At 48.7% G+C, this 21,728-nt stretch overlaps 1 protein-coding gene across 1 annotated transcript in view; it reads left to right on the forward strand.

Annotated features, from left to right (window-relative positions):
* Positions 1-21,728, forward strand: part of SHB (SH2 domain containing adaptor protein B) — a 151,830-nt gene that overhangs the window by 83,603 nt on the left and 46,499 nt on the right. Inside the window, exon 3 of the mRNA XM_055351525.2 lies at positions 10,585-10,800. Within this exon, the coding sequence (XP_055207500.2) occupies positions 10,585-10,800 (216 nt within the window). The remainder of the gene's footprint in view (positions 1-10,584; positions 10,801-21,728) is intronic.

Genomic DNA, 21,728 nt, shown 5'->3' on the forward strand with positions numbered 1-21,728 from the left:
TCCACGTGGCCTTTTTACTCACAATGAAAGCAATTGGTCGTCATCAGGTTTGCAGGCTTTGTCTCTCTTCTAGTACTTCAGGCCAGAGGGGCTCACAAGAAGACCCTGTCCTTGTACAGACAACCAAGGGAAGGGAGCAAACCCAGGCACCCTGACTCCAGACTTGGGCCTTTCCCTTGCCCTCAGGCTGAGCATAAAAGATCAGGTAGTACAGGTTCAGCCAGGCAGCCATAGGCCCTGCTCTGCTTCTAAGGTGACCATTGTTGTCCCACAGCCCTGCTTCCGCAGAGCCCACCCTCTGTTGCTTGGGTGTTTCTGTGCATGCCTGGAAAAGAGATGACAGAAGAACTCCAATTAGTCAGTCTCCTGGCTCCTAGACAGCTCCGGAAACTAGACTAGATAGACGAGGAGGAGGTGGGGCCTCCTGCTGTGTGACGGTTGGGGTGGCTCCAGCTCCGTCTCTGAGCTGCCGTGCCCTGCCCTGCCCTTGCCGTCCTGCAGCAAGTGCTGTTCCATGCCACTCACCCTCAGCCTCTGAGGGACCCCTGAATTCAGACGTTGAAGCACCCTGGTTAGGGGGAGGATTCTTCTCCAGCAGACGTTTGAATGGTTTAGATGGGGGTAAAGTCACCTCCCTTTTGATGTGGCACCTGGAACTTGGCTGGTTTTGCCGCGTGTCTAATTAGGAAGAACCGCCTGGCACTCCTGCGGAGCTCGTCACTCACTCCGTGGTGCCAGGTGTGCTTTTAACACCTCAGGGACCTGACTACAATAGACGCCCTGGCCCCCAGAAGACCAAAAACAAGACAGACTGATTAAAAAAAAAAAATGTCAGAAAGTGTCTGGAAAAGGCCAGGAGAGCCCTGGTCCAGGAGTTAAGGAGCCTGGGGCCTAGTCCCTGTGACTTTGTTCCCTTCCCCTGACCTCAGTTTCCCCATCTATAAAATGGGGTGACTAGACATACATGAGACCTTCCCTGTGTGTTTCACGTTACGTACAAAGAGCTGACCTAGAGTATGGCTCCTATGTGGGGGTGTCAGATTATCAAAGTTGCACTGGCCTCGGGAGTTGTGGACCCAGAAATGGGAACAGGCTCAAAGGTTGGTATTGGGACCCTCCCGTTCCCAGTGCGTTTTTTGGCCTGTGAGGCTTCAGTCAGCAGGCCTTCTGTGGCTCTCTGGGCAAAGACAGTCTTGGAGGAGGAAGAGTCTTGGAGATGGGGCTCCAAGGAAGCCCCCAGGAGTGGTCGTTGAAATGGCAATATTCACGAAACGCCTTCTGTGCACCAGGCACTGTTCGAAACACTTGACATATATGGATTCATTTAATCCTCGTAACATCCTTCCTCCAGTGGGTGCTGTTTTCTTCCCTCTAGAGATGAAGAAACTGAGGTAACTTGCCCCAGGTCACCTGTTGGAGCCAGGATTCAGACTAAACAGTCTAGTGGGATCGGTGTTTTCACCCAGCACACAGTGCTGCTATGCCTGTCGGTTCACCTGGACCCAGGGCTTTGCCTCCCTCCAGGTGGTTGGCGAGGGGCAGCCCCGCTAAGTGGCAAGTGCATCATTCCAGTAATGCAGCCCTTCCTGACACCGCTGGGGCCCTGAGCCTAATCTACCTGCAACCCTGGCGTCTCGGGCACGGATCCCCGGTGGCTGCAAAGCCATGTGAGAGAGATCAGATGGCATGCGTACCACTGGCAGACTAGAGGTTTCCTGGGCTGAGAGGTAGTGGCAGGGCCTGGGAATGGAGAGCCATACAACTCTACCTAGCTTGCTACCCCATGATTAGGGAGTGGTATGGATTCCCAGACAAGCCCAGCTGGGAAAATTAGAGGTGAAGGGCCTGCAGGCCAGCGTCTATCATTTCCAGCAAGGCTCCTGCACGTCTGTGCCAGCCTGTGTCCTGCCCAGCTCCTCCCTGCCCAGAGGTTCCTGGGCATCACTCCTTTACCACTCCTGGGGGTGCTGCCGTGCAGTACTTTTAAGGCCATCCAGAAACCCACTTCCATCTGCCTCCAGCATCATCTCCCACCAGGTACCTGTCAGTCCCCAGCCCTCTCGAGCAACCTCATGTACACCTTAAGCTTCTGACTCCCTGGGCCTCTGCCTTGGTTCTTCCTTTGGTACCCATTTTCGCTGCCACATCACTGTGCTATGACCTCCTGTCTAAATTCTTTTAAGGCCCTCCCAGGTTCCCCCAGTGGAAACCTGTCTCTTAGTTACCAGATTGTGGTATCAAGTCTGCTCCCATTAAGGAGGCTGAGCTGTGTCTGTCCCTGTTGGGAGCTCTGCCTTCTACCAAGAGCTTCATGAAGGCCAGGACTGCATCTCATTCCTCTCTGTCTCCTCTCATACTGGGCATTCAGTAGATAGTTGGTTGGTTGGGAGGACAGGTGGATGCCGGCGCAGCTGGAAAAGATGGCGGGGGCAGGGCACCAGAGAGGCCTGCTGATTTCCTTGGCCTCAGTTTTCCAGAGAGCAAACCCAAGCCTTTTTTTTCTATTCCTGAAGAGAAGGTAAAGAAATAAAGAACAGGTTTCTTCTGATGTTTACCATAAGACATGTTATGTATCATTTCATTAGATGCTTATTCTTTTTTTTTTTTCTTTGAAACAGAGTTTCGCTCTTGTTGCGCAGGCTGGAGTGCAATAGTGTGATCTTGGCTCACCACAACCTCCGCCTACCAGGTTCAAGTGATTCTTCTGCCTCAGCCTCCTGAGTAGCTAGGACTACAGGCGTGTGCCACCACACCTGGCTAATTTTTTTTTTTTTCTATTTTTAGTAGAGACGGGGTTTCACCGTGTTAGCCAGGATAGTTTCAATCTCCTGAACTCATGATCTGCCCACCTCGGCCTCCCAAAGTGGTGGGATTACAGGTGTGAGCCACTGCACCCGGCCTACTTATCCATTTTTTTTTGAGATGGAGTTTTGCTCTTTTGCCCCGGCTGGAGTAAAGTGGCGCAATCTCAGCTCACTGCAACCTCCGCCCCCTGGGTACAAGCAATTTTCCTGCCTCAGCCTTCCCAGTAGCTGGGATTATAGGTGCCTACCACCACACCCCTCTAATTTTTGTATTTTTAGTAGAGACAGGGTTTTACCATGTTGGCCAGGCTGGTCTCAAACTCCTGTCCTCAGGTGATCCACCCCCCTCGGCCTCCCAAAGTGCTAGGAGTACAGGCGTGAGCCACCACATCTGGCCCATCTTCTTTCAAAATACAGATTTTGAGACTCTCCATAATAAAATGTTTAGGCATACTTCATTTTATTGTGCATTGCTTCATTGTGGTTTGCAGGTATTGCATTTTTTTTTTTTTACAAAATGAAGGTTTGTGGCAACCTTCCGTCAAGTAAGTCTATCAGCATCATTTTTCCAATAGCATGTGCTCACTTTGTGTCTCTGTGTCACATTTTGGTAATTCTCATATTTCAAACCTTTTTATTATTATAGCTGTTACGGTGACCTTTGATCAGTGATTTTTGATGGTACTGTTGTAATTGTTTTGGGGCACCACAAACTGCACCCACAGAAGATGGCGAACTTAATAAATGTTATGTGTGTTCTGACTGCTCCACTGACTGACCATTCCTTCATCTCTTACCCTCTCCTTGGGACTCTCTATTCTGTAAAACACAACAATGTTGAAATCAGGCCTATTAATAATTCAACAATGGCCTCTACATGTTCAAAGGAAAGGAAGAGTCACACATCTCTCACTTTAAACCAAAATCTTGGAAATAGGCCTAGTGCGGAAGTCATGTCAAAAACCGAGATCTGCCGAAAGGTAGGCTTCTTGCACCGAATAGTTAGCCAGGTTGTGGATGTAAAGGAAAAGTTGTTGAAGAAAATTAAAAGTGTCACTCCTGCGAATACACAATTGAAAGGAAAGCAAAACAGCCTTATTGCTATTAGGGAGAGAGTTTGGTCTAGATAGAAGCTCAAACCAGCCACACATTCCCTTAACTCAAAGCCTAATCTGGAGCAAGGCCCTAACTCTTCAATTCTGTGAAGGCTGAGAGAGTGGAGGAAGCTTCAGAAAAGCTAACAGAGGTTGGTTCCTGAGGTTGAAGGAAAGAAGCCATCTCCATAACATGGAAGTGCAAGGTGAAGCAGCAAGTGCTGATGTAGAAGCTGCAGCAAGTTATCCAGAAGATCTAGCTGAGGTCATCGATGAAGGTGGCTATGCAAAACAACAGATTTTCGATGTAGACAAAGCAGCCTTCTATTGGAAGAAGATGCCATCTAGGACTTTCAGAGCCATAGAGAAGTCAATGCCTGGCTTCAAAGCTTCAAAGGACAGGCTCCCTCTCTTGTTAGGGACTAATGCAGCTGGTGATTGTAAGTTGAAGCCAGTGCTCATTTGCCATTCTGAAAAATCCTGGAGCCCTTAAGAATTATGCTAAATCTACCCTGCTCATGCCCTGTGAATGGAACAACAAAGCCTGGATGGCAGTTCCTCTGTTTACAGCATGGTTTACTGAATATTTTAAGCCCACTTTTGAGACCAACTTTTCAGGAAAAAAAGATTCCTTTAAAGATACTACTGCTCATTGACACTGTTCCTGGTCACCCAAGAGCTCTGCTGGGGATGTACGAGGAGATGAATGTTTTTTTCATGCCTGCTAACACAACATCCATTCCGCGGCCCGAGGGTCAAGGAGTAGTCTCAACTTTGAAGTCTTATTATTTAAGAAATACATCTCATAAGGCTATAGCTGCCAGAGATAGTGATTCCTCTGATGGACCTGGGCAAAGTAAACTGAAAACCTTCTGGGGAAGATTTACTGTTCTAGAAGCCATTAAGTACATTTGTGATTCATGAAAGGGGTCAAAATAGCCACATTAACAGGAGTTTGGAAGAAGAGTCCAATCCTCACAGATGACTTTGAGGCCTTCAAGACTTCAGTGGAGAAAGTAACTGCAAATATGATGAAAATAACAAGAGAACTAGCATTAGAAGTGGAGTCTGAAGATGTAACTGAATTGCAGGAATCTTATGATCAAACTTGAACAAATAAAGAGTTGCTTCTTATGGATGAGCAAAGACAGTTTTCTTGAGATGGAATCTATTCCTGATGAAGATGCTGGGAACATTGTTAAAATGACAACATAGGATTTAGAATAGTACATAAACTTAGTTGATGAAGCAGCAGCAGAGTTTGAAAAGATTGACTCCAATTTTGAAAGAAGTTCTACTGTGGGTAAAATGTTATAAAACAGCCTTTTGCTAAGAGAAATTTTTCGTGAAAGGAAGAGTCAATCTATGTGGCAAATTTTATTGTCTCATTTTAAGAAATTCCCACAGCTGGGGGGAGGGGCATAAAAAAATTTCCACAGCCACCTCAGCCTTCAGGAACTACCACCCTGATCAGTCGGCAGCCGGCAACATCAAAGCAAGACCCTCCACCAGCAAAAAGATGACTCACTGAAGGCTTAGATGATTGTAAGCAGTTTTTGGCAATAAAATATTTTTAAAATTAAGGTGCTACTTTTTTTAAGGCAGTGGTATTGCACATTTAATAAACTACAGTATAATATAAATATAACTTTTGTATGCATTGGAAAACCAAAAAATTTTACAAGTACCTGCCACCATGCCTGGCTAATTTTTGTATTATTAGTAGAGATGGGGTTTCACCATGTTGGCCAGACTGGTCTCGGACTCTTGACCTCAAGTGATCTGCCCACCTTGGCCTCCCAAAGTGCTGGGGTTACAGGCATGAACCACTGCACCCAACTTTGGTGGGGGGCCTGGTTTTTTTTGTTTTTTTTTTTGTTTTTTTTTTTTTTGTTTTTCCAGGGAGGCACTAAGTTGGTGAATACTGGAGCAAAGTATAGCTTGTTGCTTGTGGACTGGGCAGTCTTTTAAACCCCCATCACATCCTCTCAGGATTACTGCCTGCTCTCTTCCCCAGCCCTTACCTTCTCCACATTCCCATGGGCAGACCCCGCCATGGCTGCAGTCTGTGGGGAGCACACCCGCCTAGCTCTCCTGGTGAATGGGCCCAGGCAAATTCTTAGGGTCCCTTTCAGTTCTAACATTCTCTGATTCTAAAGAAAGTGCTTTATTCTTTTCTTTCTATGTATGTAGTTCTGCTTACAAACCTTTCTGCTCCAGAGGTCAACAGAAACCCCCATCCTGTTAATGTTTCTGCTTTCTGCCTAAGAGGCATGAAATTACAGCCTGCCACCTAATATTAAAGGTCATTTTGCATGAATGTGTAGATGCTGATGTCCAGATAACTTGTGACTTAAAACATATGGTCACAGACTCCCTTGTGAGATTGGTCTCTGGACCCTCATGGATTGGCCCAGCTAATAAGGAAGACGGGCCTGGTAGTTAGGCAGGAGGCAGCAACATCTGGCAAGCTGGCCTGGCACAAGGGCCTTCGATGTCCTGGAGCTGTTGGTGAGCCTCTCCCAGGAGAGAAGATGCTCCCAAATGGGCATTTTCTCAGGGAAAGGCAGCTGCTTCCTAAATACACACAGCTCCTGGAAGCCCAACCTGCTTAAAATCATATTTACTCTCCTTTCATGTGCTCCTCATCTTAATTACATTTTTTCTGCTCTAGTGTCTTTATTCATTATTTAAAACAACTTTCAAAAATAATTATGCGATAATCCCTTCTCGTCTACACAGTAGCTGTTTACCTTCCTGTATTGGGTTTTTCAGCTCTTGGTGTCTGTACTTACAACGTTGCTGTCATCACAGTGTAGATATAGGCCAAATCTGTGATGTCAGTATTTACCAATGCCCAGGCAAGGAGCAGAATTCCCTGTGGGGCCCTGCTCATATTGACGGAGACTTGTTTAAAAAGCCTGCGTTACACTTTGCCCTCCACGCATAAACAATCTTGCATTTTACTTTTTAGCTTAGCATAATTTCTTGCATGGTTTTCCATGTCGCTACATAATCTTCAGATTTATCATTTTAATGGCTGCTTAATATTCCATCCAGTTAACATGCCATAATTTACTTAACTCTTCCCTATTGTTGGGGCCTTAATAAAACTTTGAATTCGCCATGTAATGTAGTGGGGGAGGCTTGTTTTAATGATTACCGTTATAACATCCCCTGCCCTAACTGCATGCCATTACTAGTCCAGCTTTGGTAAGGTGCAGATGCTTCTGGAACAATAAATCCTGCATGAGAGGTGTATGCACAAGGCTTCTGATTTAATAGCTAATCTGTTCACTGCACATGTTTCCCTTTAAGGCTGGTGTTTATGGAGAATATCTGTCTCTAATGCATATTGTTTAACACTAAACTGTATGCATTTGGCATATTGTCCCAGATCCTTTATCACTACTGTCAGGGACTTTCATAAAGTATCTGGAATTTGGGGGTAAATAGTGGTTTCTGGCTGTCAGTTCTGTTTCATTTATCCCACCACATTCACTGAGTATCTCTTTGGCGTGAGAGTGAGCAAAAGCACTCCTGATTATCAGGGGCCCGACGGGAAGTACATCTGTGAATTGTTTGTGGTTCCTTTAGATTAAATGGTGAATTGCATGAAAAGTACTTCATCAACTGTGTACATGGGAGTGGTTGCTGGTCCTGCTTTTGTGAAGGAGGGTGAAGAGGAAGGTGGTTTTCCCAGGTCAGTGCCTTCTCAGCTGCCGTATCCTCAGCCCCCAGAATTCTGCAGACAGGAGGCTAGACTTCACTCCTCAGAACGGAGGAAGACGAATACAGGTGATGAGGACCCTACAAGGCAATAAGTAGCAGATTAGTTTGGTAGATTTAGTGATTTACAAAGTTGTCCACCGTACTTAACAGTTGGTCTTCACCTTAAAGTGACAAAGTCCTACCACTCTATAGCTTTTCCCTCCTCTTTTCCTGTTCCTCCCTCTGTAAAAAAAGGAAGCATCATCCTCAAAACTAATAAATGATCCCAGTTTACTCATGGGACCCAATAAAAGCTGTGTTTGCCAAAGTGTGGGACACCTTCTCATAGATGTGATATTAGGTGCCCTGAGAACTACATAGCAAGAAGGTTTTTCCCTTCTTATTCTTTCTCTTTCCAGGGAGAGAAGATTATTCATATTTGCCAGAGAAAGTGTCTCTTTGCTGATTGCATTTCCCAGTGGCTCTCCAACACTTGCAAATCTCACCTCTAAGCAGAGAAAGCAAGCCCCACGCTCAGCTTCCCAGCAGGCATCAGCACCTACCTTGCTGGTTTTTATTCATTCTGCTTAGTATCTATTTTTGGCAAAGAATAATGGCTTATGGGATGGTGATCCAAAGTCTCTTTTTTAAATGAGTTTATTTTATCTAAAAAGTGAGGCGAGATAAATAAAAATGGTAAGTAACCACCCAGGTTGCTACCACCCAACTGGTAGGCAGAAATGGCCCAAGTCATGAAGTCACATGACTAAATAAAGCTTGGGAAATACTAGCATAAAGTTAATTCATGTAAACACTAATGATCACAGGCACAGTATCCTTGGCTTCTGTTTCTTCGTGGCGTGTGTCCACATGAGCTGGCCTGGATCATAAAGCCCAGCCTGAAAGCAGCTCTCTTTCTCGGAAGGGCTGATGTCATTGGTGTGTGTTTTATCAGCTGCTCTTCAAGGAGCATAACTCGTGTGGCTTCTGCCATATCTTTATGCCATCAGAATTCTGATTTCGGGAAGACCTCAAGAGAGCATTGAAATAGCTCACTTACAGTCCTCACCCCTTTTGCATCAAGCCTCACCTCTACTCCCTCACCTCCTTGGACCTGGTACTCCAGCCAACATGGACGGTGAATATACATAATGATGGAATATTAGCCTGAAAAAGGAAAGTCATACACAGGCTACAACATGGAAGAACCTTGAAAACATTATGAAACTGAATGATTCCACATTGTTCAGGATGTGCCTAGACCGATCAGATTCATAGAGACAGAAAGTAGAAGGGTAATTGTGGGGGCTGGGGAGGGATAATGGGGAGAGTTAGTGTTTAATGGGTACAGGGTTTCAGTTTGGGAAGATGAAACAGTTCTAGAGATGGATGGTGCCAAAGGTTACCAATAGTGTGAATGTACCTAATGCCACTGAACTGTATGTTAATCATGGCTAAAATGGTCAATGTTGGCTGGGTGCGGTGGCTCACACCTGTAATCCCAGCACTTTGGGAGGCAGAGGCAGGGAGATCACATGAGGTCAGGCGTTCGAGGCCAGCCTAGCCAACATGGCAAAACCTCGTCTCCACTAAAAATACAAAAATTAGCCAGGTGTGGTGGTGCACATTTGTGCTCCTAGCTATTTGGGAGGCTGAGACACAAGAATCATGTAAACCCGGGAGCCAGAGTTTGCAGTGAGCCGAGATTGTAGCACTGCACTCCAGCCTGGGTAACAGAGTAAGACTCCATCTCAAAAAATAAAATAAAATAATAAAGTGCTCAATGTTATTGTATGTATTTTACCACAATAAAAAATAAAGTAGGCAGCAAGCACGTTCTTTCCAGCCTCATTGCATTGGCTTGCCCTGGTCCTACCACCAGGAAGCCACCCCTTTCCTGTTTCCACTTGTCAGAGCTGACAGTTCAAATGCCATCTCCCTTCCCTCCTGCCCTGCCACTCCCAGGCCCTACACTGAGCTCCCTTTGCCGCCAAGCATGATGGTAATTTAGGCACATGTTGTGTCTGCTGGGAACAGTGGGGTTCCTGAAACCAACCTCCATGGTAAACCTTCCCCACATTCCCCGCTTGGGCCATGCACATAGTATCCATGATCAAACAGCAGGTCAGATTTCCCTGTTTGACTGGGAAGTGCCTGATTTTAGCATCCTAGCATCCATCCTTCCAGCCACTACTGGCCTCCCAGGACTGAGCAGCAGCCAAAATGAACACCTCCTGTCTGGGACCTCATCTAGACAGGCAGTCATCCCTCAGCCCACACCAGTGCCAGGCCTTAGCATCTTCTCTAGAAGATCAAGAGCTTTCTGTCTTTATTCAGAAGTGAAGCTGGACACCCTCTCAAATCCCTAAATAAATTCAGTCTATTTAAAAGATGGTCTCGGGAAGGTAGAAATAAAGGGAAAGGGTCACTCAGGCTTTGCAGGGGAGAAAAGTGGCCTCTGGTCTCCTTGGGGAGGCTCTTGTTGGTTCTTTTAAATGAATGTGTGAGCTGGTGGGAACTGGGAACTGCATGGCCCAGTCTTTTCCTTGTACAGATGAGGACTGAAAGTCCAAAGAGGGCAAGGAACTGCCCTAGAGGGAAAGACCCCAGCCTGTCTATGAAGCAAGGGGTCAGAAGCTCTGCGTGTTCTGGGTGGGCATCAGGACACACCTGGAGCATCATGTTCACATCTGGGCTCTGCCTCTTAAGCCTGAGATTCATGAGTGGATGGAGGCAGGGCTGTCATTAGGCCTGCGAGCATGTGAGCCTTGTGAGCAAGCCTGGCCCAGGAAGAGCAGAGACGCGGCACTGGGCGTTGGTGGGGTGGGTAAAACCCAAACAGGGGTCTGTCTCTCTGTCGTTCTCACCTCCCCGCTGGCAGCTCTGAGTTTGTGGTGTTTCTGGGTGGGAATGCAGGTGAGGAAGTGCATACCGCACTTCCATTTCATCTCTGCTTCCTTCCTTTTTGCCTGCAGAATTTCAGAGGCAGGAAAGTGTCCGGTCCCAGCATAAAGGTATCCAGTTATATGACACCCCTTACGAACCTGAAGGCCAAAGTGTTGACTCGGACTCGGAGAGCACAGTCAGCCCCCGACTGCGGGAGAGCAAGCTGCCCCAGGATGACGACAGGCCCGCCGATGAGTACGACCAGCCTTGGGAGTGGAACCGGGTCACCATCCCAGCCCTGGCAGGTAAGGAGCCCTGACCCTGCTCAGGAGGCAGCTGCTGAGCCGTACTCAGCACTCACCTTGGTCCCCACCTGCGCTCAGGACAAACTCCAGGGTTGTTTAATAATCCAGTTGGGTGGTCTTTTTTCTCAGTACCCTCAAAGATGTAGGCTGCAGAGGAAAGGGAGAGGTGAGGGTAGGGAAACCAGGCCAAGGAGAAATTCTGGGTCTGGCTTCCAGGGTCTCAGTGTTCCAGCCTCCACACTTTTCAGAGAGGGCTCAGATGCTCTCATTGTCTGGCTCTGTCTTGGTCCTATTTATTGATAATACCCTAGCTCACTGAAGCCAAGAGTTCAGTTTTTGGTTTATTTATTTATTTATTTATTTATTTTTGAGATAGAGTTTCGCTCTTGTTGCCCAGGCTGGAGTGCAGTGATGCGATCTCGGCTCACCGCAACCTCCATCTCCCAGGTTCAAGTGGTTCTCCTGCCTCAGCCTCTCAAGCAGCTGGGATTACAGGTGCCTGCCACAATGCCCAGCTAATTTTTTGTATTTTTAGTAGAGACGGGGTTTCACTATGTTGGCCAGGCTGCTCTCAAACTCCTGACCTCAGGTGATCCGCCCACCTCGGCATCCCAAAGTGCTGGGATTACAGGCGTGAGCCACCACACCCGGCCTGATTTCAGTTTTCAGAAGGAACTTTCTTAGAAGGCAAGAGGAAACCAGTGTGCACAGCAGCTCCTGTTGGCCCTGAGCGGGCCCATTGATCCCACCCAGTGCTGCGAGCTGAGCTAGCCCTGCAGGGCTCACAGGGCCACTGTGTCTTCTATCCCAGCTTCAGCGTGCACACGCTCACAGAGCACAGGTGATGGACAGAGCTCAGCCCCTCCCAGATGACCCTCCCCTGGCCAAGAGCCCCTTGAGTGACTTGGGTGTCCCCTTCCTACTCAAAGGCTGGTTTTTCTAGAATCTGGGTATCTGTCACAATTCTAGAACTCCTCTCCCACAGCCCTTTTGAAAAGTGATCTTGGGTATGTGCATCATAAGTCATAAATCTAAGCTAACACCTTTTTATTCTAATCCCACTCCTTAGAATCTATGCCAAAGTTATGATAAAAAATTCAGAAGGCCGGGCGCAGTGGCTCATGCCTGTAGTCCTGGCACTTTGGGAGGCCGAGGCGGGTGGATCACCTGAGGTTGGGAGTTCGAGACCAGCCTGACCAACATGGAGAAACCCTATCTCTACTAAAAATACAAAATTAGCTAGGCGTGGTGGCACATGACTGTAATCTCAGCTACTCGGGAGGCCAAGGCAGGAGAATCGCTTGAACCTGGGAGGTGGAGGTTGCGGTGAGCCGAGATCGCGCCATTGCACTCCAGCCTGGGCAACAAGAGCAAAAAATAAAAATAAAAAATAAATTCGGAAAAGGCACTGTTTATAATCATGGAAAATGGAGAGCAACCCGAATGTCCAGCAATGGGGACTGGATTTCTGTGCGTCTGTGTGGTGGAATATTGGAATATTGTGCAGCCTCTAAAAGGTGATGTTCAGCAAGAGTTCATAATAACCTAGAGAAATGCTTATGTCTAATGTTAAGAGATGAAAAGCCAGATGCCAAACAATGTTTAGGTATCTCAAGAGTTTAGGCATGTAAAAAGAGAGACAATGAGTGACATTTAATTCCTACCACACTGACAGTCATAAAGGGAAACTTTTTATCTTTAATTTGTTTAAAATTTATTTTGCCTTAAATCTCCCCTTTTTTTTTGTATATAACTAGACCCTTTCTACCTTTCTAACCCCGAACAGTGAGGCCTCTACCCTGCCCTCATCCCAGGCCCCTTAATTGCTGTTCTAGCCATTCCAACACAGATTACTCACAGTTCCGTGAATATAGCATGCGCTGAGCAAATCCCATTTTTCTAGCTAAAATGCCCTTCCCTGCCTGTCTTATCTGGAACAATTCTATGCCTCCTTTGAGGCCCAGCTTAAATATTATCATCTCTCCAAGCCCTCCCTGGTACAGAGCCATGCACTCCACAGGCTTCCTGCTGCCCCTATAGGTCTGTCGAGTTTCCTGCATACATCACTGGGGGAAGATTTCTCACACCACATCAGGGTTAGTTCTGTAGGTGTTGGTCTCGCCTGCCAGGCTGTGAGGTCCTCAAGGACAACATGTGCCATCACCTTTCTGGAGCCCCAGCCCCTGGCTGAGAGCCAAAGATAAGAGTCATCCTGTGGCTGTAGGTCCTTAGTTGCCCCAGGTCTCTCCTGTGCATTTTACAGCCTCCTCTGTTCCCTTGAACCAAAGGAACCCAAGGTCTGTCCCCTGGGCGTGGCTGATCAGGGGCTGTGTTTCTCTGGGCATGGGAGGAACTGGGGCCATCCAAAAGCTTACTCTTTGCAAACACGAGTTTGATTAAAGGGCTAAAAAGGCTCATGTGACAACTTTCCCAGACACCGAGGACCCACATTATAACGCAGCACCACAGGCAGGTGTGGGGACTCACCCTCCCCTGGACTGACCACCTGTGGGCCTCTCAGGGGCTGCCCTTGCCTTTGATGGTCTAGTCTAGTCTGGCATCTTGTTACTCAAAGTGTAGTCCCTGAACAAGCAGCATTGGCCTCACCCGGAGCTGGTTAGAAATGCAGGGTCTCAGGTCCCATCCCAGGCCTATGAGTCAGAATCTGTTTTAACAAGATCCCAGGTGATCTGTGAAAGTGAAAAGCAATCCCCCTATTGGACATCATCTTTGAAGAAAACTCTCAGGCCAGAACTTGCCCACTTCTGCCCAAAGGTGGTTTTAGAACTCCTGTACATTTAGTTGTTCACAAAGGATCAGAAGGTCTCAGATGGAACTGTCTCAGAATGAGTTTCTGAGCCCACAAGCATCCGTTTTGGCCTGGGTTTTGTGTGGCAGAGTTGCCATCACAGGTGTCACGGTCAGTCTGAGTTATTGGGCTGTTGATAGAAGATAGACAGAGAATCACATCCACGTCTGTGTCTCATCCGGTCACTGGCCTCTGTAGGTTCTGCTCCAGGGCGGGTGCTGGCTGTGCTTTTCCCAAGCAGCTTTTGGCTCAGTTCTGCTTCCTGGGGCGTAGAAGGAGGAGGCCATCTCACTCAGGAGCTGGAGGGGTCCTATGGGCACCAGCCTTCTCTCCCCGTGTCTGTGGACAGAGTCCATTAGGCGCAGCATTGGCAGGCGAGAAGCATCCTCACTGTTTACTGTCGCTGGAGGGAAAGTGGAGAGGTGGGTGGGCCACCTCTCAAGTGGTGAGGATAAGTTAAAGCAGCTCGGTTAGATTGCTGATGTGTTGCCACAGCCCCATGTGTAAAACCAGAAGTGCAGCTGCCCGGGAAGGATGGCGAGGACCCCCACCTGAGTCAGCGTTGTGTGTGCATGTGAGAGTGTACATCCATCTGCATGTGTGTGGGTGTGTGCAAGTGTATGCACTCACACTTGAGCGAGTCGTTGGTGTGGTTAGTGAGTAAGGCAGCATGGCTGGGCCCCATCGTTAGCATAGTACCTGTCGGAAATGCCCTGTGCAGTTTTTTCTTGGCTTTTGGGAGCTCTCTGCACTGAGTCTTTGGAGCCTGAGGTGCAGGATCCATAGCTGGAGGAAGAGCTGTATGGGGTGGAGTTGGCTGGCCAAAATCATTACCCTCTCCTTTCACCCCTTGTATTCGCTGATTGTGCAGATTTGGCCTGGATGGGGAAACTTGGGCTGGGAATGGGGTCAGTGCTTTCAAATTTCCAAAGGGTGGAGAGTGTGGGGGACTCCTAAGGGACAGACCTGGGCCTGCCAAAGGGGGAGTCACAGGGATGTAGGGCCCAGGTGAAGGGTAAGAATTTTGGTTAGACCTGAATGTGTGTAATGAGCTTCCCATCACTGGGGGTTTGCAAGCAGAAGCTTGAGCGAGGCAGCGCTCTGACAAAGGGCGTGTCCTGGGAGGTCAGTCTGCAACCAGCTCTGGGTATGCATCCAGGCTTCATTCCGTCAGAGCCTCAGCGTGCTGGTCAGAGACGGGGAGAGGGGAAGATGGCTGAATTAGCTCCATCCATCTATGAAGCAAAAGTGCCTTCCAGCTTCCAAAGCACTGTCCCGAATTGCGTTCAAGAAAAGAGGCACCTCTCAGGCACTGCCTCAGCATTTTCCACCGGAGCGCCCTTCTTGGGCAGTGTTTCTGGAAGTCAGCGCCTTCCTTCCCATCTCATCAGGCTGGGGCTGCCACCGCGGAAGGCTCAGTTATCACTTCCCAGTTGTCACGAAAACAGCTCTTAGAGTGTGTGAGGTGGCCCCAACTTCTTAGGAATGAAAGTTTCCCCTTCTCTAAGAATGGCTGACATGGAATTTAATTAAGGATTCAGAGAGTTGTTGGTGAGAAATACTTGGAGCTGTCCAAACAGCAAACCCTGGGTGTTCGTTGCCTGCTCTCCTCCGGGAAGCTGACTGTGGCCTCACCAGACCCCCACTCCCACTTGTCGGATCCCAATACCCAGGACAGTGCCCAGTCAGGTTCCACCACAGGCTGCTGGCTGCAGGGAGTGGACTGCAGCTCTGCCTCCACAGAGAAGTGATGTGGCTTCCATCAAGCTGTCAGCCCCCTTCCCACCAGGCAGAGACACCAGCCTTCCAGAGCAGGCTAGACTCTGTTCCTGGCCCACTTTGAATCACCCCAGGAGTCTTTACAGCAACCAGCAAGGCCAGCAGGTGGGTCTAGAAATGGCCTTCTTGCTCTGTCCCCAACCCACCCCCGCCAGATGCAGCTCGGGCCCACACGAGGCCTATGTGGCACCCCCTGCCCAATGTTGGGAAGGGGACAAGGAGCCTTGGATGATGTCATGGTGTCTGGGGGTGGTGCAGGTTGGTGTGGCAGGTCTACCTGGTTGCCAGGCTGTGTGGCACAGATTGCAAGATGGACAAATGGAACCTGAGCAGAAAGTGGCCACGTAGGGAGGGGCCCACAGGCAGGGACCAAGGAGCTGGGGTGGATAGCCTGTAGAAGCAGACCTCGGTGGAGGTGGCAAAGACACCAAATCGGTGTCTTCACACCTCTGAAGGACCAGTGTGAGGACTGGGCATGAACATGTCCTGGGAGTCTCAGTTTCTCCACCTGGGAAGTAAGACCAGTAGTTCCCACTTCAGAAGGGTCTTGGTGAGATTTGATGGGTATCACATCAGGAAAGTACTGGCATCGTTGCTAGCATTTACTGAGCACTTTCTGTGTGCATTCTCTCATTCAATCCTCATAATCACCCTCTGGGAGGTTAGTTTCCTCCTTTTACAGATAAGGAAGCTAAGGTCCCATGAGAAGAAATAACTTGGCTGGGGGCCCAGCCCATGGCTGGTCAGCAGCAGAGCCGGACTTTGAACCTGTCGGCTCCAACTCCAGAGCCCCTGCCCTAACCCAGTCAAATGTCTGGCCTCTCTGGTGCTATCCAAGATGCTGCAGGAAATATGATTGGAGCTCTCATCCCCCCACAGCCCTCAAGAGGTATCGCATGCCCTTCATCTCACTTGCACTAATTTCTTCATCTCACTTGCACTAATTTCTGTGACATCTACACCAGGATATGTAACTGGGTGGTGGCTTCCCACCTGAAATGGTTCCAGTCAGGGTTTCTGTGGGGGACTGGGTTCTGGAGGTTCGTGCTTTCATTGGAGGGGGACCAGCGCCATCCCATGGGTTGGTCTTCTCCTACCACCAGTCAGCACAGGGAGGGGCCCATATACCATAGAGTCCCACTCCCTGTCCTTCTGGGGAAACTAAGGCTCAGAGTGGAGAAGGGAACAGATGGAGACCTCATGGCAGAGCCAGTGAGGCCATACATAGAGGAATGACCAGCATTTCCTTTTAACCCAGTGAGTAAACGGCTATGTCTTTAATAATTTGCACTTGTATCTGAGAAGTAAGTAACTGCAGCTCTTGAGCTTGATAGAGGAGCCAGATGACAGGAGGGTGTGTGAAGGGCACCCCCCAGACTTTCTTGAGAAACTAAGTCATCTCATTTCGATTCACCGTCTGAAGCTTTGTCTCTGTGAAAGTTACTCTTCAGGCAGTGTCCTTGGCTCAGCCAGGTCTGCCTCACAGCAAAGATAAAAGACACATGACTCAAATACTGCTCAGCATACTTATTTTGGGTACTTATCTGTCTTCCCCACTAGCTCCTTGGCAGATTTCTCTGCCCTAGAAGTTTAGGACAGTGTCTTGCATGTTGGGACCCATGGGGCAATGGGATGAGTCAGACAGTCCCAAGTTCACACGCCGGCTCCACCCTTCACCACTTTGGGACCTGAGACAGACTGTTCAGTCTCCCTGAGCCTTAGTTTACTTATCTGTAAAATGGGGATGGTCACAACTTCTCACACTGGATCTCCGTGTTGATTAAATAAAAACAAAAGATCTGAATGAAAAGACATGGTAAGCCCTAAAGGATCATGCATGTAAGAATTGGTTTTGGTGTTCAGAGGGGGCTTGCTGTATTACATAAAATTCAATTTAACATAAAAACCATGTTGCATAAAGAAGTACTTAGTGGCCACAGAGGACCTGTTTCCAAAGCTCATTCCCAGTTATGCCTGGCAATGGGAAGCACGGATGGTGTGGAAAGCAACACTTCTTCAGGAAACCCCATATCTCAATTCCAGCAACAGTTCTAACGAGTCCCCTGGTTCTTCCATTCTTTACTCAGTCCCTCCCGAGGATTGGGCCACTGGTCCCCTGGGTGGGAGAGGGTCCCCAGGGCCTTCCTCCCATCCGCGCCTTCCCTATTCTAGGTCTGACATGTCTGTGGATTTCTTTTTTGCCTGGAGCAGTAAGTCTTAAACTTGCAGGCATCAGAATCACCTGGAGGAAGTGTTATACAGATTGCTGGGGTTCCACCCCCAGGGTTCCTGATTCGGTAGATCCGGGGTGAGGCATGGGAGTTTGCATTTCCAACAGGTTCCCAGGTGATGCTGATGCTGCCATCTGGGGACCCCACTTTGAGAACATAGAGGGTACAGAGTACATGCTTTGTATTAGGTGTGGGGTTGGGGTAGAGTTAGGGAGGGGAAGTCACCTCCTCCAGGAAGCTTTCCCTGACACAACCAGTTCCTTCCCCTCTGTGCTTCTACTACACCCTGTACTGGAGTACATTGGTTTATTCGAAAATAGCTAGATACACACTAGACACTGTCAGCGTGTGGGGTGCTTATGCTATGGTATCACCCCTTAGCCAGCCTCCCTCTTGAGTTTTGACACCTTCAAAGCCTCATCAAGTGAGGCTAAAAGGGAAAGTAAGGCCCCAGGTATGTCTATTTCCTAAACAGCTATGAATCATCTCAGAGCCAGCTCAACTAGCTAATTTAAAATAATCCCATTAAGGTAAGGAAGGATGGGGAGGAACCAGGGACAGGAAATTAACATTTATTGAGCAATAATTATAAACCTGGCATAGGTTAACCCTACAGAGCCTTGCAAGATAGGGGTCACTTCATTGTCGTCACTCAGATGACAGTACTGAAGCTCAGAGAGGGTGAGCCGCTTGCCCACAGTCACACAGCTGTGAACTTGGGCCAGTCTGACTGCACAGCACTTGTTCTCTCCACTGCTGCCTTGATATCCTGTGTGTGGCTGGGGTCAGGCTGGAATTCCCTTGCACACTGGAACAAGGCAGAAGCAGTTGCACCCATACCATGTTGCCCTCGTGACTTGTCACCGTCCCCCTCAAACACAGTCGCTCTGAAGCTGGTTTAACGCCACCATTGTGTGTGTAGGGCACTGCTCCACACTTGCTATTCCAACCAAGCTATGTGACTCATCTTCATGTGCTCCGAATAAACAGGGCCCCGGCATCTGCAGAGGGTCCCTTGGAGAACCTTAAACCCGGCCACCACCACCACCTGTCCTAGCCAGGAGAATGCTGTCTCTTCCAAACTGGCTCCCCTTAGGCTCCCATGATGCTTCCTGTCCCCTGTATAGCTTCCCAGAATGCCTTGAGCCTGTGAGGAAATTAACAATTGTGTTTGTACCAAATGCTTTTTGCTATGTAATGAGTAACAGTTGTAATTAATGTTTAACACCTGTGAACAGCAGGTCTGCCCAGGAAAGGGGGGTTTCAGTGAGAGAACGGGGATCACTTGCTTCCTTTGGCTAATGTATTACTGAGGGACAGGTTTTTCCAGTTGGTTTTTCTATTTGACGTATGAATAAGTTCATTTAGTAATCTTAAAAAAAGGAGAGAAAAAAAACACCAATGTTTAATAGCTTTGTTTCATCTGCTAATTACATTGATAGAAATATTCCCCCAAGTGCCTTTGTCTCCTCAGTGGAAAAAAAACAAAGATTTGATAGAATACTTTTGCTCTTCTGTTTGGCAGCTCAGAGATCTTCATGTGGAGATTTTTAAGTTCCCTGAGGTCAGAGACCCTGCCTGTCTTGTTCACACCTGTGATCTGTGCCTGGCACACAGTGAGCCCTCAGATATTTGAGTAAATCGGGCCGGACGCAGTGGCTTACGCCTGTAATCCCAGCACTTTGGGAGGCTGTGGCGGGTGGATCACCTGAGGTCAGGAGCTCAAGACCAGCCTGGCCAATATGGTGAAACCCTGTTTCCACTTGAATCCAGGTCTCTACCTGAATCCAGGTCTCTACCTGAGTCCAGGTCTCCTGAATCCTAGAGGCCCCTAACAAGTTCAGCATAAACCCTGTGTGAGTGCAATACAGTCTCAAAAACAACCACAGTAACCACAGTGATACATCTATGAGCACTCACTGTGCCCCCAACTCTCAGTGCATCGTACCGCCCCCACTGTACAGATGAGGAAACAGAGACAACTTGGCCCAGGTCATCCCGCCAGCAAGTGACAGCACAGGACTTTAAATCCAGATACCCTGGCCCCAAAATACAAAATTAGCTGGGCATGGTGGCAGGCACCTATAATCCCAGCTACTCAGGAGGCTGAGGCAGGACAATCACTTGAACCCCGGAGGTGGAGGTTGCAGTCAGCCGAGATCGTGCCACTCACTCCAGCCTGGGCAACAGACCGAGACTCCGTCTCGAGAAAAAAAAAAAAAAAAGATATTTGAGTAAATCGGGTCTCAGGAAAACCAACCCTGTGTTCTCTTAGGAGCAGTAGAATACCAGTAAATCTCATGGCCTGCCCACACACAGTCGGTGTGTTTTCATGTCTTTCTTGCATGCTGTATACCTGTCTCCTCACTAGGTGAGGCAGTGGGAGGGCATTTCTGAGTAGCCATTGACTGCTGTGGCTGCCACCTCTGGTCTCAACTCCCAGGGAGAAGTGGACAGCATGTCCCTGCCTGTCTGAGGATTGACTATGAATCCAGATGCCACATTGTGGGCCTGGAGACTGGTGTGTTGGTCGGGTGCAGGCAGACCTGGCAAGCCATATTTGTGGCCAGTACCTGGCTTGTCCCCCCGACCTCCACTCCCCATCTCTCCTGGCCTCCCTCACAGCCATCCACAATGGGCAGCAGAGAAACATACACAGTGGGGCTGGGGCTTTGGGTCTTGTGGACAGGGAGACTCATTTCCACAAATGCCCAGCCTGCTCCTTGCAGGTCTTTGGGCTTGTGGATGGGGAAAAAGTCACTTTCCCAGGCTCTAGGATTCTAAATAAGTGTCTGTGGGTGTCTGCAGGTGAAAGTGTCGGGAGACATACTGTATCAGACGTGTGTAGGTCCCAGGTATGTTTTACAGATGGGCCTGGCCCGGAACTCAGGAAGGAGCTCAGGTGCTGGGGCCAGGGGTATCTGGATTTAAAGTCCTGTGCTGTCACTTGTTGGCGGGATGACCTGGGCCAAGTTGTCTCTGTTTCCTCATCTGTACAGTGGGGGCGGTACTATGCACTGAGAGTTGGGGGCACAGTGAGTGCTCATGGATGTATCACTGTGGTTACTGTGGTTGTTTTTGAGACTGTATTGCACTCACACAGGGTTTATGCTGAACTTGTTAGGGGCCTCCAGGACTCAGGAGACCTGGACTCAAGTCCAAGTTCACGTCTAACTGTTGACTCTGGGGGTGAGTCAGTCCTTTTTCCAGCCCTCCATTTCCCATCTGCATAATGAGTTATGACAATAAATATGGCTTGCTTTGGCAGCCGTAGAGGCCTCTGCGTTCGGGTTATTTCATCATCTTCATCGGGCTTTATCTTTAGATTTCCTGTAGTCAAGCATCAGATCTTAGGGTGGGGTCTTTGCTCCCAGTAATAGCATTCATTTTTCCTCTGGGGATGTCACAAACAAGAGAAGAAAGGCATGCCCCTTCTGCCAGGCCCGCCGTCCCCATCCCAGGTTTGGACATGTGTGTACGGCGTTCCTGGAACCCAGCAGCGTCCTGGCACCTGCCTCACAGCCTTCCCGCTTGCCTGCTTTGTGGTGAGTTGCTGGCCGCCTCCCCTCACAATGAGGACCTCTGTTCTCAGGCACCTCCCATCACGAGTGGCAGCACAATGCCCTGAGGCCTGTGTGTGTCTTCCAGGTGAACACAGAGGCCTCTTGTTGGTGATCCTGGAAATACAAATCAAACATTTGCTAAGCCACTTGTCCTGCAGGTACCTGAAAGGAACCTACACTCACTGGGCAGGTGGGGTAGGTGGGTGAGCGAAACTCACTCTTGAACTAGAGGGAAGAAGGGGCCTCACCTCTCTGGGCCTCGGTTGTGTCATCTATAAAATGGTAATTCTCATACTTGTTTGAGAATTCTAATACTTGTTTTGCTGTGTGTTGGTGAGGGTCAGATGAGATGATACAGTACGTTGTTTGGAAAGCTGAAACAGCAGAGGCCCATTGTCATGCGAACAGAGTTTCAGTCATCTACAGATGTTAGTGCATTGTTGTGAAAGTTGATGGCATTTTCATAGACTCCGGGGATCATGTACCTACCTCCCAAACCAATGCATAATCTCCCCTCCTTGCCCCTTCCTGGGGTCACACAACTAC

Source organism: Gorilla gorilla, chromosome 13, assembly GCF_029281585.2.
Source record: "Gorilla gorilla gorilla isolate KB3781 chromosome 13, NHGRI_mGorGor1-v2.1_pri, whole genome shotgun sequence".
In the NCBI taxonomy this organism is placed as follows: Eukaryota; Metazoa; Chordata; class Mammalia; order Primates; family Hominidae; genus Gorilla; species Gorilla gorilla.